The sequence below is a fragment of the Manacus candei genome, unplaced genomic scaffold (genome assembly GCF_025592945.1).
Source record: "Manacus candei isolate 608988 ecotype Guabito, Panama unplaced genomic scaffold, ASM2559294v1 h1tg000047l, whole genome shotgun sequence".
NCBI classification, from domain to species: Eukaryota; Metazoa; Chordata; class Aves; order Passeriformes; family Pipridae; genus Manacus; species Manacus candei.
Genome location: NW_026138095.1, coordinates 6,449,697 through 6,464,750, shown reverse-complemented (window position 1 = coordinate 6,464,750; position 15,054 = coordinate 6,449,697). Strand labels below are relative to the sequence as shown.

General features: G+C 45.9%; 1 protein-coding gene across 8 annotated transcripts in view; it reads right to left on the bottom strand.

The window, feature by feature from the left end:
- The window catches only part of TMEM104 (transmembrane protein 104), a 44,272-nt gene extending 29,333 nt beyond the window's left edge, over nt 1-14,939 (bottom strand). For 2 of the 8 annotated variants that reach the window (XM_051798097.1, XM_051798099.1), the window contains exons 1-8: nt 14,851-14,939; nt 13,265-13,375; nt 11,314-11,435; nt 9,300-9,381; nt 8,282-8,384; nt 7,798-7,878; nt 3,342-3,441; nt 2,462-2,567 (exon numbers count right to left, since the gene is read on the bottom strand). In XM_051798097.1, the coding sequence (XP_051654057.1) occupies nt 2,462-2,567; nt 3,342-3,441; nt 7,798-7,878; nt 8,282-8,384; nt 9,300-9,381; nt 11,314-11,435; nt 13,265-13,309 (639 nt within the window). In that variant the 5' untranslated portion in view covers nt 13,310-13,375; nt 14,851-14,939. Of the gene's footprint in view, nt 1-2,461; nt 2,571-3,341; nt 3,442-7,797; nt 7,879-8,281; nt 8,385-9,299; nt 9,382-11,313; nt 11,436-13,264; nt 13,376-14,398; nt 14,632-14,785; nt 14,829-14,850 lie in introns of those variants that run through there. The other 6 variants (XM_051798094.1, XM_051798098.1, XM_051798096.1 and 3 more) reach the window with 5 other exon arrangements.
- Nucleotides 14,940-15,054: the final 115 nt, after the last annotated feature.

Below are 15,054 nucleotides of genomic sequence, written 5' to 3'. Positions count from 1 at the left end.
TCTCCTGGTAGTCCAAAATAGGTTTTCTGTGGGGTCATGCACAGAGTATGAAATATAACACTACATATTCAGAGAACTGCTTCACTGGAACAGGCAAGAGGTTCCAGTTACATCCACCCATCTTTCTCCTAAAAGTCATTTTAACCTAAATACAGTATTAGGACGAGGTAAGAAAACTAGAGGCAGACATCTAGGACAAAAGGGCTGATCCAAAAACTCAGCTGTTTTCTTTTGGGATCACAGTGTCCATCTGTCCCCTTGCCACAGGGGAACTTAGTCTGCAAAAAGAGACCTTGTTTGTCCACTGAAACGTGGAACCCAAATTATTCCATCAAGCAAGAATTCAAAAAAGAAAGTTAAGACAACAGAGCAAGTTCTCTGTGGGTATGGTCCTCTGGGACCGAGAGGATAGCTGTGCTCTTGATGCATTTCACCCCTCCTGTCATGTTGCCTTTTCCTCTTCAGACAAGCAAGTTTCAGCTTTACTTGCATGGTCAAAACTCTACTTCTATACACGACAAGCTTGGACTAAATGTGTAGAGATAATTACAATGGTTTACTACTGAATTTTTTGCTTGAAGTCAAGTGACTTCCTCCCCCTGCCCTCCCATGCCCAGGTTTCTCTTAGAAAGTTCAAGAGCTCAACTGGTCACTAGTTGTCCACATTGCAAACAGGACAGTGGGGAAAATATTAACCAGGATAAAGGGGGAAAAATATGACCCATCACAGCCACTTGAGAGGCAGCCCAAACTCAAATACGTGGTCAGTACTGTGGTCTGAATGCTTTATAAATGATTACATCTCTTACTTCTCCCTAGAGAAGTCACCATCATCTGTTTTCTGGAGCATGAAAGCACACAGGTCAAGCAGGGAGTGGGACTAGCAGAACTGGAGGTAGAACAAGTCCCAGTTTACTCCCATACTCGCCCAGTAAGAAGCATTAGAGACCTTAAGAGAAAGTCACTTGAAGGTAATGCTGACACCCAGTAGTCCCCTGAAAATAGTTATGGTGAGAATTGCCCCCCCAGCAGTAACCCACTACAGACTGGTCTGTTCTCCCACAAACAACCCCTCCGTCCTTCTTAGGGGGAGCAGAGAAAAGCACTGAAACCTCATCCCAGTCACTGAGCAGGAAAGGATTAACACTAGCGAAGACTCTGCAGATATTTATTCTCCAAATCCACAAGACAAGCAGAGGGAAAAGCTCCTCTGAGAGTTATGTACACAGACTGCAAGTCTAATGCTTACACAGTCTTAATTTTTTTAATTTTGCAAGTCCTAACAACAATTATCTTCATGAATTATAGACATAATATCCGAGAGATGCAGGCAGTAATTAATGCATGTCTGCCTTTTCTGACTAGCTCCTTCTGCTGGGTCAGGGAGAGTTATTGAAATTCAGGAAGGAAATCTTCAATCTTCTGGAAGTTTTAAAGAAACAGACCAAGACACAATTTAATAAAGCAATAATATTTCTCTTAAATTATTAAGTAGACTTTGACATTCACTTATATTTCCAAGGCCCAGCTCTTACTTTTGCAATAACGCTGGAACAAGTTTACTCAGGGATGTGATCCACTGCACATCCAAAATGTACTTACTGCAAAATTGCCTCAAATAGTCTTTACCTCTGGATTTCTCTGTGCACACACAACCACCCTCACTCCCTGCACTCCTTGTTCCTGAAATTCTCACCAAGACCCTTAACAGAAGCCACACTATCCAGTACTGGCATCCCATCCTCTTTTCCTTTTGCCCCACTGACATGTCTCCAGGTAGGAGCACTCAACACTCCCCAGTATCTAGAAAAGCCATTTCATCATCCTTTGGGAAAAACCCTGGTTTCACAGCAGAACCCCAGCACAGTAATAGATGCAATAGACAATGCTGAACTAGACAAAGCTATTACTAAAGCAGCATATAGCACTGGATGTTGTCTAAGCTGGCTGTTTCCATCATCTTTTAAACAGCAGATTTTCCTGCAGCATTAACAATTTTATTCACATGAAGAATGGACTCAATGATCCTTGTGGGTCCCTTCCAACTCAGGATATTTTATATTCTAAAGCAGTCGAGTGAGCTTAATATACTTCAGTATCTTGACAACAATTACCCCCAAGTGAATATTACTTAGCCAGCCACTGAAAAACCCACTGAAGAAAAGCCCAGCCTTTGGCAAGAACATCTCACCTGCTTAAGCAATATAAAACTACAAAACAAGATGGACAGAACTCAAACTCAAAACCATAAGGATCATTCTGATGGCCAACAAGTTCACACACAGCCATGTCACCAAGAACAGGAAGGAGGTAAATGGCCAAAAGGGCCAGATTGAACCAAAAGTTTCACACTGTGTTGTTCACTTGAAATACATTATCTCTACAGGAAAAAAAAAAAATCTTTATAACTAGAAGCAAAGTTTAAGTGGCAACAGTGGTCATCCCAGTTCCAGAAACTCACCAGGTACAGCCTGTAAGCATCAATCCGCCGAATTGGCCCCCAGCACTTGTCTGTGTCGTTGTACTTTGTGCCATCTCCAACACTACAAGAATGGTTGCCAGTGACACTGCTGGGAAAGGAGGGAGAACAAAAGACAGTAATTAACTCCTAGCAGATGTCTTCCCCTCTCCTGCATTCAAGAAGGAAGAATGAGCAGAGGCCATTCCTCCCCTCCCCTCCCTGAACACTCTCCCTCATTCTGCTTTCTGGACTGTGTAACAGAGCAAGTCACTGAGTACTGGGCATTTAAAAGCAAATTCTCGAATTACCTGCAGTTATTTGCAAGATTGGTCATTTAGTCATCAAGCTGGCGGGTTTAGGTCATATAGAGATCACTGAGGTTTCCCATTTCCAAGACACAAGTCCAAATCCAGCCCATCCCAGATTTGATCAAACCACTCTTTTTCATTATCTGTTTCTTTGAGAAAGGCATCACTCTCAGTCCAGTGCGAAGTCCACACAACATCATCACTCTCTGGTCTCTGACTTAATAAGTATCACACCTCTCAGCCCTCACCCAAAGAGACAGAGAAGCTAAAATATTGCAGAGTATTGCAATCAAACTTTTGAGCAACAAGTTCCATGTCTACAAGTGCTGAAGCTGGAAGTGCTTCCCACCCGAGGGCTCTGGAATCAGGTCGGCTACTTTGCAGGCACTCGGGTGGGGAATACAGAGCAACTTCACCTTCCCACCCTGAAGAGATGAGCTGTACTTGAGTCATTTCTCCACTTCACTCTTCAGAAAGTAGAGCTGATCCTAATGAGGTTTATAACCCCATCAAATCCAAAGCCTGCCCTCTTCCCTGTTAGCATTCAACCCCTCAGCAATAAGCACACTTACCAGGTCACCTGCATGAGAGAGACTGGTACTGCTGCTGCGTAGATTGCCAGATCTCCATAGAGGTAGATAATTATGCAGAAATAGAAGAGGTTGACACCCACTGCAGAAAAAGGAAATATTATCCAGATACTGCAGGGTACACAGAAACTCTTGTACTCTGCAATTCAAATATATGAAATTTTTAAGATCTTAAAAATCACCATTTGCCTCCATAATTTCCTTCCTTCTGCAGTAAACTCCACCCAAGCTCAGGGAACTTACCACGGCACAGGATCTGATGGGGCATGAGGGGCCTCAGAGCTCCACTCTGCTTCCTTCAATACCTGGCACTGACACTAAACCCTCTAGTTCAAGCCCATCCTGCAGTCAAGACCAACAGGTCTCACATAAGTCACCTGCCAGACGAAGCTGTCAGCTTGGAACAGCCACAGGCAAACATCCAGCTGATGCTCTCAGACTCGGTGTGAGCACAATCTGACAAACAGTGAAATGCAGAGAGAACATGCTTTTAGTCTCTGCTGATTCCAAACCCTCTGCTTGCAAATCTGCAAGACCTTCACATTAGGGACTTGGCCCTGCAGAGCTCAGACTCCACAGGGCTGAAATGAAGCTGCTTTGGAAGATTCCCTACCAGTGGCAACTTGAGCCAAGGTATAATTCTGCAAAGCTTTAAAACTCTGTATCTCAGCCCTCTTACCCTTCCACCACCATATATGCTGTTCATGCCCCTACTGATTTTTTGGATTTTTTTTTTTTCTTTTTGAAAAAAAAAAAAAAAGAAAAAGAAAAAGCTTGCCCTGCCTTCACCTAGCAGATTAAAAAAATCTTGCACAAATTAATTGGGTGCACAGAACAGCCTTACTGGGGCACAAGAAGATACTGCTGTGGAGGGCTAAAATCTGCAGGGATAAAGAAACACTTGATGAGACCAAAGGATTCTCTTCTTCCAAGCAAGTCTGTATAAATCTCACCAAGGAAAAACAAATTGGAAGACATTTTAGTTCAGAGACAGGTGAGTTACAGAAAAAAAGCCTCACATTTGTTTCATCTAGGAAGTTGACACTGAAGGAGAACAGCTCAAGGAACCTGCCCATACTTTCAAGTTATGTGATGCCAGCTGATGCTTAATCCTAATGCAGCTTGAGCAAATCAGTTCACCTGTGCAAGCCTCACCTCACACTCACAGCTGTGACAACTACCAACAAGGACAACACTGCTGCAGGAGTATGGACTCATATTTCTACAGCTTAGATGCCCCAAAGTTTTGTCATGTTTTGCCATCATACTGCCCCTGGACCTCAGGATGTTAGGAAACATCTTCCTTCATTTAAATGAATTATTCAATATGCTGAGCCTACTTAGCATAAAACATTCCTAAAAAGGGGCTTTATCAGGAAAGCAGCAAGAAAACTTTCCTGTTTCTGTACAGCAGCACTAAGTCAGTGCTCTAGACTCGTTCCTGGTTTGTCTAAAGAGACAAATGGAGATATTACAGAAATTGTCAGATCATTCCATATAGTTTCCCCCTTGTTTTCTTGCTCTGTGAAAGATTGAAGATGGCTTCACAGTTAAGGAGTCTCTGCACTGTTCTGGAGACAGCAACAAACTACGTACCAGTCTTCCCCAATTTCCCATTAAAAAGGGTTGAAGGTTATAACAAAATATCTGAAATAGGACAGAAACTGCAGACACACTAAGCTTAGTACTGTAGATTGAGACAGATTCTGTTTTGGGATCTCCACTGGTCTCAGGCCTCAGCTGCCCTCCCCACACAAAATAAGGCTGACACAACCACAGCAGCACCACCCAGTACCAACAGCACACACTATATCCCTGTCTGTAGGAAGTCCAGGTGATAGTCCTCTCCCAAACTCATCTTCTCAAAGACAGGAAGACTTTACCATCAGTTCTTTTATAAACTGCTGCTGACCCTCCCCAATCAATACTTTCATTACTGGGCACAAAACAGGGAGAAAAAAGAAAATCAATGACTTCCTGTTAGGAAACAGTATGATAGATGTGCCTGCAATCTATTACTGCAATAAATGACTACTTGGTCCCAGAAGAAAGCACCCAACACTGCATATTAAAAAATAAAAAAAATTAAAACAAGAAACAGAGCAGTTCTTCAGAGCCAGCTCTTTCAAAAGAGCACACAGGCTCTTCACAGCCTAAACCTAAGTCAGCTCCCTTTAAGAAAACAGACAGTCTGAAATTGAGATTTATCCCCAGCTTACCTCCTAGGACTGCAGATTCAACTCCTGTCAGATTGCTGAAAATAAAAATCAGTCAAGGGAAAGGAGCAGAGAACTCACTAGAAATCAGAGGCTTTGAGGTCTATGGCACAGCTTTCACCAGCCTTCCCTCTGAAGGCTGTAAAGCCCTGAGACACCCTGGGTTTGGATCCATGCTTTGTATATCGTGAGTAAACACCCACCCAGACATTTGTGAGCTGTGAAACCACATGGGTTGGTGCCTGGAGCTGAGAATTCCCCAGTGTGGCCCAGTTTCTCAGCACAAGGCAGCAGACACTGGTCACTGAGCCCTTACTGAAGGCCCTTCTGCGCAGCCATCGCGAGGGAGCACCTCAGCACGGATCTGCAGAGGGAGGTACTTCACTCCTCTGTCTCTGCAGCCGCTCCCAGGCAGAGGGTGTCTCTGAACCAGGACTCAGCAACAGGAATGAAGCCTCATTGCTGAGCTCAGAGGAAAGAAAAGCAGCAAATGAGTTACAGCTGCCCCAGACTCTTCCCATCTGGAAGTCACAAGTTAAGTCAGGCCGTGGTCTGCAGCTGTTCCAGTGGCCTTCCTGCAGACAGATTCATCCCTTTGCCACGGGCTCAATAGACCCTGGGGAGGATCCCTAACACAGAAATCAGATAACTGTGGCTAAAGCAACATTAAGAAGAGGGATTAAGATTTAAGAGTACTAAGCAGTTTATTTCACTTTGCTCGGAAGCTACATTGGTGCCGGCAGAGAGGACACGTATTCCCAGCACCCTCTAGTGTCTGAGCACCAGAGAGGTCCAGAAGGCACTTGCCCAACACCTGCCTGGTTTTGGGGCATCCTTTTCAGCTCCCCTTTGAAGCACAGGCAAAGAAGGGACCTCCTGGAACTTGATTATGAGGACTCTCTGTCTCCTGTGACCCCCAGCCCTCCACAGCCGAGGCCTCAGCAACACGGCTAAACCCCATTACCTGCTGATTGCCCTCAAAGCACTTCCAAATATTACTCCTCAGAGGAATATTGAGAGACAGGGAAGTGTTCACAGTGTTTTATAGATAGCAAAGCAAACAAGGAAAAACTTCTCTGAGGTCAGAGCAACTCAGTGCTACAGACAAGACCAGGAACAAGATGTTTCTGACACACTTCTCTTCCCTGACTAGAAATGTGGCAGCCTGATCCAAGGTGGATTATTCTGATGGTCCTGTGTGATTTAAATCTACAAAAGCCCAGAAGAGGCATGCATGAAAATTAAAAAGTTTTTTTTTTTTCAATTAGACTTTAAAATCAGAAATAATAGTTCATAGAATCTTCACTACTTAAGCCCAGCTGTCCTTCAGAGGCAACAGCCTTATGCTGGCATAATGCTGATGTAACGTAGTGGAAAAAACCAGCCCGTCACCTCTTTGCAAGGTGGCCAGTGAACAAGGGAAAACATCATTTTCCACAAGAAATGGGGCCTGACAGGTTCAAAACTGCACAGCCACGGTGTCTGATGATGTTCTGGCTCTGCACAGCATTTCACTGTACTGTTTCACAGGTTTCAGAATCCCTACCACTGTAGTTTGCATTTCTGTTGCACACAGCAATGGACAGGGATGTATTGCAGTACGGTTACAAGTTTGTTCCCTGGCATACAAGCAGCATTTAAAAACAGAAACACAAGCCAGCTGCCTGTCATATGCTCAGCGGGGACCCTTTCAGCAGTTCATGTCCCAGCAGCTCTCTTGATGATTCCCCAGGCACAGGCAATTCCCAGAAGCTCCCACCAGAAGTCTTTCTCCTTCACACTGATACGGGGCTCAGGGAAGCCTGAACGTCTTATTCACAAATACTACAACCAAGATGGAACTGGCAAACACTGCAGCTGGGCTTTACTGCTTTAAACAGTGGAGATCACAGAGGACAGATGCAGTTCAAAGGCAGGTGAAGGGCAGTCAGAAAAGGCACTGACTCACACTTGCCTGTCTCGAGAAACTGGGCCCATAACCTGCAGTGTTTTGCTAGTTCTGTGCCCACCACAGCAGGTTCTTGCCCACTTGGCCCATAAATACTTCATAGAAACATCACACAGGAGGATGAACACAGTCCACAGAGAGAAGGAATGACACTTTTGGGTGGAATTATCACAAACTCAGGATGCAAACCCACACCGAAAAAAACCTTGCAAACTTAAGCAACAGCCGTACACACAATGTCCAGGAGGGCCTTTTGAAAATATGCATCACTTACCTTTATTGAAGAACATGGAAGCCATTTGGCCCATTTCCACCCTCTCGGTGATTTCAAAGATATTGGGTGAGCCACGTCTCTCTGCACGATGGAAAAAAGAAGTGTTTCAACCAATCCCTCCAGTAAACCCAGAGGCCAAACTACTTGGACACTTGGGAAGCTCCAGCAGCAGTTTGAAGGACAGTTTGTACAACTCCACAGCTGCAGAGTCACTGGTCCAATTACTCTGCTGAAGCTAGGTTAAAAGTGTTTAGAAAATAAGATGTTCTCATCTTAGTGACCTAGAAGGAAAAGATCTTTATCAGACTGCAGAAGGTAAACTGAATTCTCAATGAGTCTTATCTTGAAAATGTTAAGGACTTTGGGATGTGAGCACATGGAACTAAGGGTGAAATGGACAGGAGTCCACACTTGTGGAATTTTCTGGGACACTGTCTGCTGAGGAAAGGTCTTGGAGCAGCAAAGGGATGAACTGAGTACTCACGAACTGACAGGATAGGCCGTGTCTCTGCTCGCTCGTAGCCATCTGGGAGGAGAACATCACTGTCAGATACTCCAGAGGAAGAATCTTCATCCTCATCATCCTCCTGGATGAAAAGACCAGACCACTGCTGAGATATGTGTTACCCACAGTAAAGGCTTCGGCACCACCAGTGTCACAGTCACTTCCAGACACTCAAAAGAAGGTCTCAAACAGGGAGGGCAGGACATGCAAGCAAAGGTAACACCAGGGAGACCTTGGGATGCTGGGGAGGGCAGAAGAGGGCACTAGCAGAGCAGGCTGAAGTGAGTGACAGGCTCTGCTGTCCCAGCCTGAGGTCACACACACAGCAACAGTGCCCAACTCCTGTAGTGATACGTGGCACAAGGAAGTCAGAAACTTCCGGCAGATCTGCAGCGCTGCAGAACTGGTAGAAAAAAAATAAATCTAAACATATGAAGTCTCAGCTAGTCAGAGCAGGCAGGTCTAGCTCCTAACTCCATCCCACTAAAACACAGGCAGGAGTCTAAATCAGTGCAAACAATTACACCTCCCTCTGATCCAGAAAAGCCACAAGTAAGCTTTACAGGAAGGGCATAATTCAGAACTGTCCATTCCCTGGGATACAGCCCAAGTAACAGCAAGGACATTCCAGCCTGTCCCAGTTAAATGACCTGAGATCAGCAAGGATTTATAGTCCTCAGCACACTCCAAATAGCACCAATATATTGGCTGCCACCTCTCCACATTCACTGAGCAGCGCTTCTGGGCAAGGAGAGCACGATCAGTAAGAAATGTGAACAGCACAAGAGATTTTTCAAAGCAGGAGCAGAAAATCCTGTCTTTAATGAGCAACCCCACAGGGAACTAACAGCCGTATTTTATATGGCAAAGTTAAGTACAGTAGAAATTTATTTCTTTAGAGTTAGTAACGAGGCACGGCAAAGAATCAGAGGAATCCCAGGCAAATCCTACAGGACAGAAGAACACAACAAAACACAAAATTAAACCCCACACAAACCTTGCGTTTTTCCATTCTCTTCCATCTCAGCTGGGCATTTGCAGCAGCCATGGCTTCCACCACAAAGGTCGTAGTCATATAGCTACAGAGAAAGGAATTCAATTGATATCATCAATAACAGTCACGAACTGTCACTGAAGAGAGATGGAGAATTATTCCCATCTGTTTGTAGGAGCAAAAAAAACCAAACAAAACCAACCCTTTTGCCAGCTCCCCACACACTGTTTTGGTAGTGTTTCATCTCGTTTTATTGCTCCCTTCTGCTCTTGAGATTCAGGTGTTCAAGCAGACCACAAAATGCAATAAAGTATAACACGCCTTCAGACACAATAAGACACTTTAGATATTTGGAAGGCACCTTCCTGGTGTTTCTGTGGGTTGAAGACAGCAAAAGGACTTTGCCCTTTGCTAGAAAGCAAGTTTCCTTCCTCTTTTTACAGCCTAGGATGAGCACAGTACCATTCTGAAACTCATCTATTAGGGCCTGTGGCAAAGGTACTACAGTCTCTTAAATAATCTTACAAATGGCATCAGAAGCAAAGCAGCAACAGAAGAAGGAGAGATCACACATGCATGCAAATACACTTTGCTGGAGGCCAGGGGAAAGGCTGTTCAGGGAGACAGCGAGAGCCACTGATGGAAGGAATATCATTATCTCAGCTAAAAACTGTCCTCTGATATTAATAAATTTAAAAAAACCCTCAAATCAATCTTATTTAAGGCTTTAAAGTGATTTCTCACTGCTTTAGGAGCCAGACTCGCTTATCGAGCTCAAATGAGAGATTAGTTTTGCAAGAATAAAAGAAAGTGCTGAGGTCTGTGTGGCAATTTCCGCCCAGACTTTTCCTGCACTGAAGGTGCCCAGCGGGCACGAGGAAGTCACAAGCACCAGAACAAAAGCCACAGAGCAATGCAGCTCCCATGGCACGTACTCCTTTGAGCTGCACCTTTTCAGTTTAATCCAGTGCAGTTCTGGTACACAGGTTTGGAGCTTTGTGCTCTTCTGCTGACCTTGAAGGATTTTCTGCTGGTGCTGAGCTTCATACATTGAATTTATGCTTTTATACTAATGTAGCTAAAAGGAATTGCTTACAAAGCTCCCAGTTACTGGTATCCCCACAGCATCCAAATCAAAGGTGAGGCACTAAAAGCATTACTACAGCCGGTAATGACCATACAGTTCCTCTGTTTAGCAGTACCTAACAGATTCCAAAGGCTCTGGCTCAAAAGGCATGTTCAGGCTGAGAGAGCTGGTTATTGACAAGGCTGGGACTTCAAAATTCCATTCTTACAAATGGCAGGAGGGGATTTTGGTTTTATTTTAAAAATTCTTATTTTTATTTTAAAACTAAGCAAGAAGAGATTCACAGCCCATCAGAAGATGGCAATTCTATCAATAGCTCCTCAGACACCAGCGCTGTATCCACAGCCTTCAGCTCCATCTGCTGCTCCAGCATGGAGGCACCTGGGCAGGAGCTCATGGTGAGCCAGTGGGAAAATCAGGAGAGCAGCTCCAAGGTCTCAAGTAGTGAAGGTCTGGAGGGGATAAGAATAGGCCTGGCTATACATGAATTTGTTTTCCTGACACTCTTGCAGCTGTGAGAGCATTGCTAGAAGCCCAGAGAAAGCTCACACACCCGCATCACATCTGTAAGTCACAGAACAGAAGCATTACCCCACATCACCTGTGACACAAGTGGTGTTTGGGGAACTGATCCATGACAGAGGCAAGCATGGAACATCTCCACAGCAAGGACAAAAAAGGAAACTGGGAGAAAGGTCCTAGAAGACTCTGCACTGGAGGAAAAGTCTTGCCCATCAGTCAGGAAATGGGGTGAAGCACCATACTGCAGGCAGTCAGGAATTGCATCCCTCCAAATCAGGGCAACACCACTGCAGAGACCAATCCTCAAGGAGCAGAGCACAGGAAAGCAGCAAAAGTCAACATGGTCCTCACAGCCCCACCCAGCTGAACCCCCCCGCAGTCCCCCAGGGACACACACTTGTGTCCTACCTCATAAATCCCAGGAACATGAGGAGGATGAGGCTGACGAGCCACCCTGCTGTCGCAAAGGCCTTTGGCATCGTGAGGGCTCCTGTCCCGACGATGAGGTTGAACATGTAAACCAGGCCAACCTGCAACCAGCCACACGATCCAGCATCAGAGCGTGCCAGGAATCACCCAAAACACCTCACGCATGCACTGACCCACACAGAGAGGGCAATCCTTGAGCAGGCAGGGTGGGAGCAAGAAATAACTAGAGGAGGGGACTGATAAGCAAAGGGAACAAAGTGAGTGTCAGCACATTTCTGGAAAAACTGATATTCCTCTCCCTTTTCCTAATTATTTAAAAATATTTTTTCTTTCTATTCTAACTCTTAAAGTTAGAAAGCACACGAGCTTTTTATTTGTTTGTTTTCAAATCAATGCCTTCTACCAGAAGGTCTGCACTGTGGGCTGGGGTCTCTCCTTGTTTTCCAACCTGAACCCAAGCAGTTATAACTGTGCACCTGAGTTATCTTTCAGAAGTGCTTGTTCTTCTTTATTCTTAGTCAAGCAGGAAATATCCAAAAAGAATTCTAATTCAAAGCCTACTTGACATTTTACCAGTAAGCAGCTGAGCACCTTCTGAAGAAGGGATTTTACTTCCTGAAGGGAAAGGATTTTATCTTCTCTGGCAATGAGCTTTTTTACTGCCCAGGGACAAAAGAGAACTCTGCACCTGGACAGGACCCCCCAGGCTATGCATTTAGCTGAATTCAAGATCAAAAATTGCCACAAAGTTGTTGTGCTTTGGGGGTTTTATTTTAATATAGGTCAGAATCTCTCCAGAGGAGAGCCAGTAAAGAACTGTCTCTGAGCACACTTTTGTGGGCATGGAGCAATTACCACCAGGAGAACTATTCCCCAGAGACCCTGCAAGCACTTCACTGGCATAAGCACAGCAAATTCATCATGTGCTGAACCTCCCAGAATGGTGATTTCCTTAACTTTGGTCAAGCAGACAGAGACAAGGATGATGCCCATGAGTTCAGTCTGGTCAGACATCTTCAGGGAAAGGGAACAGTCACAGCCTTTGAGATTACTCCAGGAAATTCATGCAACACCAACTTAACAACATAAGAGCAGGTGACACTAATCCTTGAGGGTCCAAACGTCCCAGTTACTGCCTCAGTTCTCCATTTTCTCAGCTGTGTCCTATTTCTGCAGCCTAATATCCTGTTCTCCTAAATTCAATCCTTACCATGGGGATGAAAGTTTTAAAGCATTTAAAAGCCAGCACACAGATTTCGGGGCTGATTCTGTATCTAGTGAGTTCACTTCAGAAAAAAAAACCAAAACATGTTTGCAAAGCTCTGTTTTTAAAAGCTGACATTTTATGAAGACTCGTGGCTATGAAAACCAGTATTTCCAGTAACATAGGAAAGCAGTAATTGGCTCTGGAGTTGCACCAGCCACCACATTACAGGAAAGAAATATCCTGACTGCTAATTTTAAGTGAAGTGGTTTAAAACAAATTACTGCAACAGCTACAATTAAGTAAACTTTGAGAAATTCAGGGCAAAGCTTATATAAAGTAGCTAAAGAGAAGAAAGTGGCATAGTTTCAATGTCACAGTTCCTCCAGTTTATGCTGCTTCACATTACACTGTGGATTGAGGAAAACAGTAATAAAATACAAGGAAAGTGGGTAAAAGGATGGAAGAGATGGGACATGAAGCACTTTTTAGCTATACTTTAGGCAGACATCATCCCTTTATTTCAGTTACAGTAATCTCTGATATAAGAAAACCTCCATTAACTACAAACACTAAGCATTTTTAACTACCCTTTGACCACCATCGTCTCCTGACACACTGAGGTTACGCCCATGGGGAAGTGGGAACTGAAAACACAGTGCTGAGGGAAGAGTATTTTGAAAAAAAGAACAACTTGTGGGCAAACCCACAAGCAGCAGAACTTACATATGGAGAGTAAAGCTCTCCGGTGTCAGTGATGCCTCCTGCCATGATGGAGACGGAGGGGAGGCCCAGAGCACAGCCAGGAGGGTGTTTTCAACTTCTCTTCTCTTTAACCTGGGGAAACACCAGAAAATTTTGTTATTTTTGCTAGAAAGAGGAGGAACTCACCAGTCAACTTTTGTACATCAGTCTTCTGGCACTTTAACAGACTTCAGCAGGGCCTTGCCCTTCGGACAGACCCCACTCACCAGCACCACTCAGTCCAACACTCCGTGAGTTTTCATACCTGTTAAACCAGTTTAAAAGCAACCAAAAGGCCCTGCCCTTTCACAGCACGTGATGACCAAACTTCACCTTCCCCAAACAGCCAGAGGGGCTCTTTCATATACTAAAACCTCAAGAGGAAGAATGACTGCCTTGAGGATGAGCTCACACTGCCGCTTCTCATGCAGCTACTACTTTTTTCAGGCACGTGCCTACTGCACATCAAACAGCAAAAACCAGCCTACAGCCTCTCCTCATAAATCAAGTACAGAAATAAGCAGACAAATTAAAACACTGCACCTATTAAAGACATGCCAAGATGTTTTTCACATGCCAAGGTTTCCAAAGCAGAAGTATTTGGGGAAAGAGAAGAAAGTGGAATAGTTTCAATGTCACAGTTCCCCCAGTTTATGCCGGTTCATGTGACAATTAAGGTTGATGAAAACATTAATGAAATACAAGGAAAATGGGTAAAAGGATCGAAGAGCTGGTGTGGGACATTAAACAGCTTTTAGCACTTTTAGATCTATAGTTTAGGCAGACATTGTCCCTTTATTTTATTGACAGTAAACTCTGATATAAAAAAAGGTGGAGGGGAGAACCAAAGCCTCTTGAAAGGTTTCAGTGTCAGTAATTAGCCATAGTAGAATTGTTTAAGGGCTTCACACATCTACACGTGCTCCTACTCAGCCACACAAACTGGGACAAATCATCAGCACAAGCTTCACAGGTAAGAGCACCACTAAAAAAACAAACAGTTGTAAGCTGGCACACACCGCTGGATGACAGAAATCACTCTGGCAGCACAGCTCAGAATGGTCATAACTGGACCAGCCTCAGGGAAGAGGCCAAACATCATCTTTTATGACAGACCTGGGCTCAAAACGCAGCAGCCGAGCTTGGCAGACAGGCAGCAAGCAGCAAGAGCAGGGGTGTGCTGACAGACAGCCCGGGGCACGGCCGGGACAGGAGCCCGTGCAGGGCCCGCACCCAGCCCGGGTGGACAGACCCCAGGGCCCGGGACCCCGCGAGGCCTCCAGAGCCCCCCGGCCCTGCCCTACAGCCGGAACGCTGCTCGCCCACCCCGCCCTGCCCGGGGGAACCCCCCCGCCCCACAGAGCCCCCACAGCCCGCGGCCTCCTCACCCCACCCGCTGCACCCCCGCCCCACGCGGGACCCTCCTCCCCGGGCCTCTCTCGGCCCGCGGGGCCCCTCCCCAGCCCTCGCCCCCACAGTCTCTCCCCGGGACGCCCCTCAGACCCCTCGAGGGCCCCGTCGGCCCCGTTTCCCCCGGGTCCCGCCCCGGGTCGCCCCCGCTCCCTCACCGGCGGCGGCTCGTGCCGGCGGCCCCGCCCCCGCCGCGCGGGGGGCACTCACGGCGCACGCCCGGAACCTTCCGCGCACGTGACCGGCTCGGGGGGCGGGGCGGAGAGGAAAGCGCCGAGCTGCGATTGGGTGGCGGGAGGGGGCGGGGCTAGGCGGGGGCGCGGCCAGAAAAGGGCGGGGTTGTGAAGGTGACGGGCGGGGCC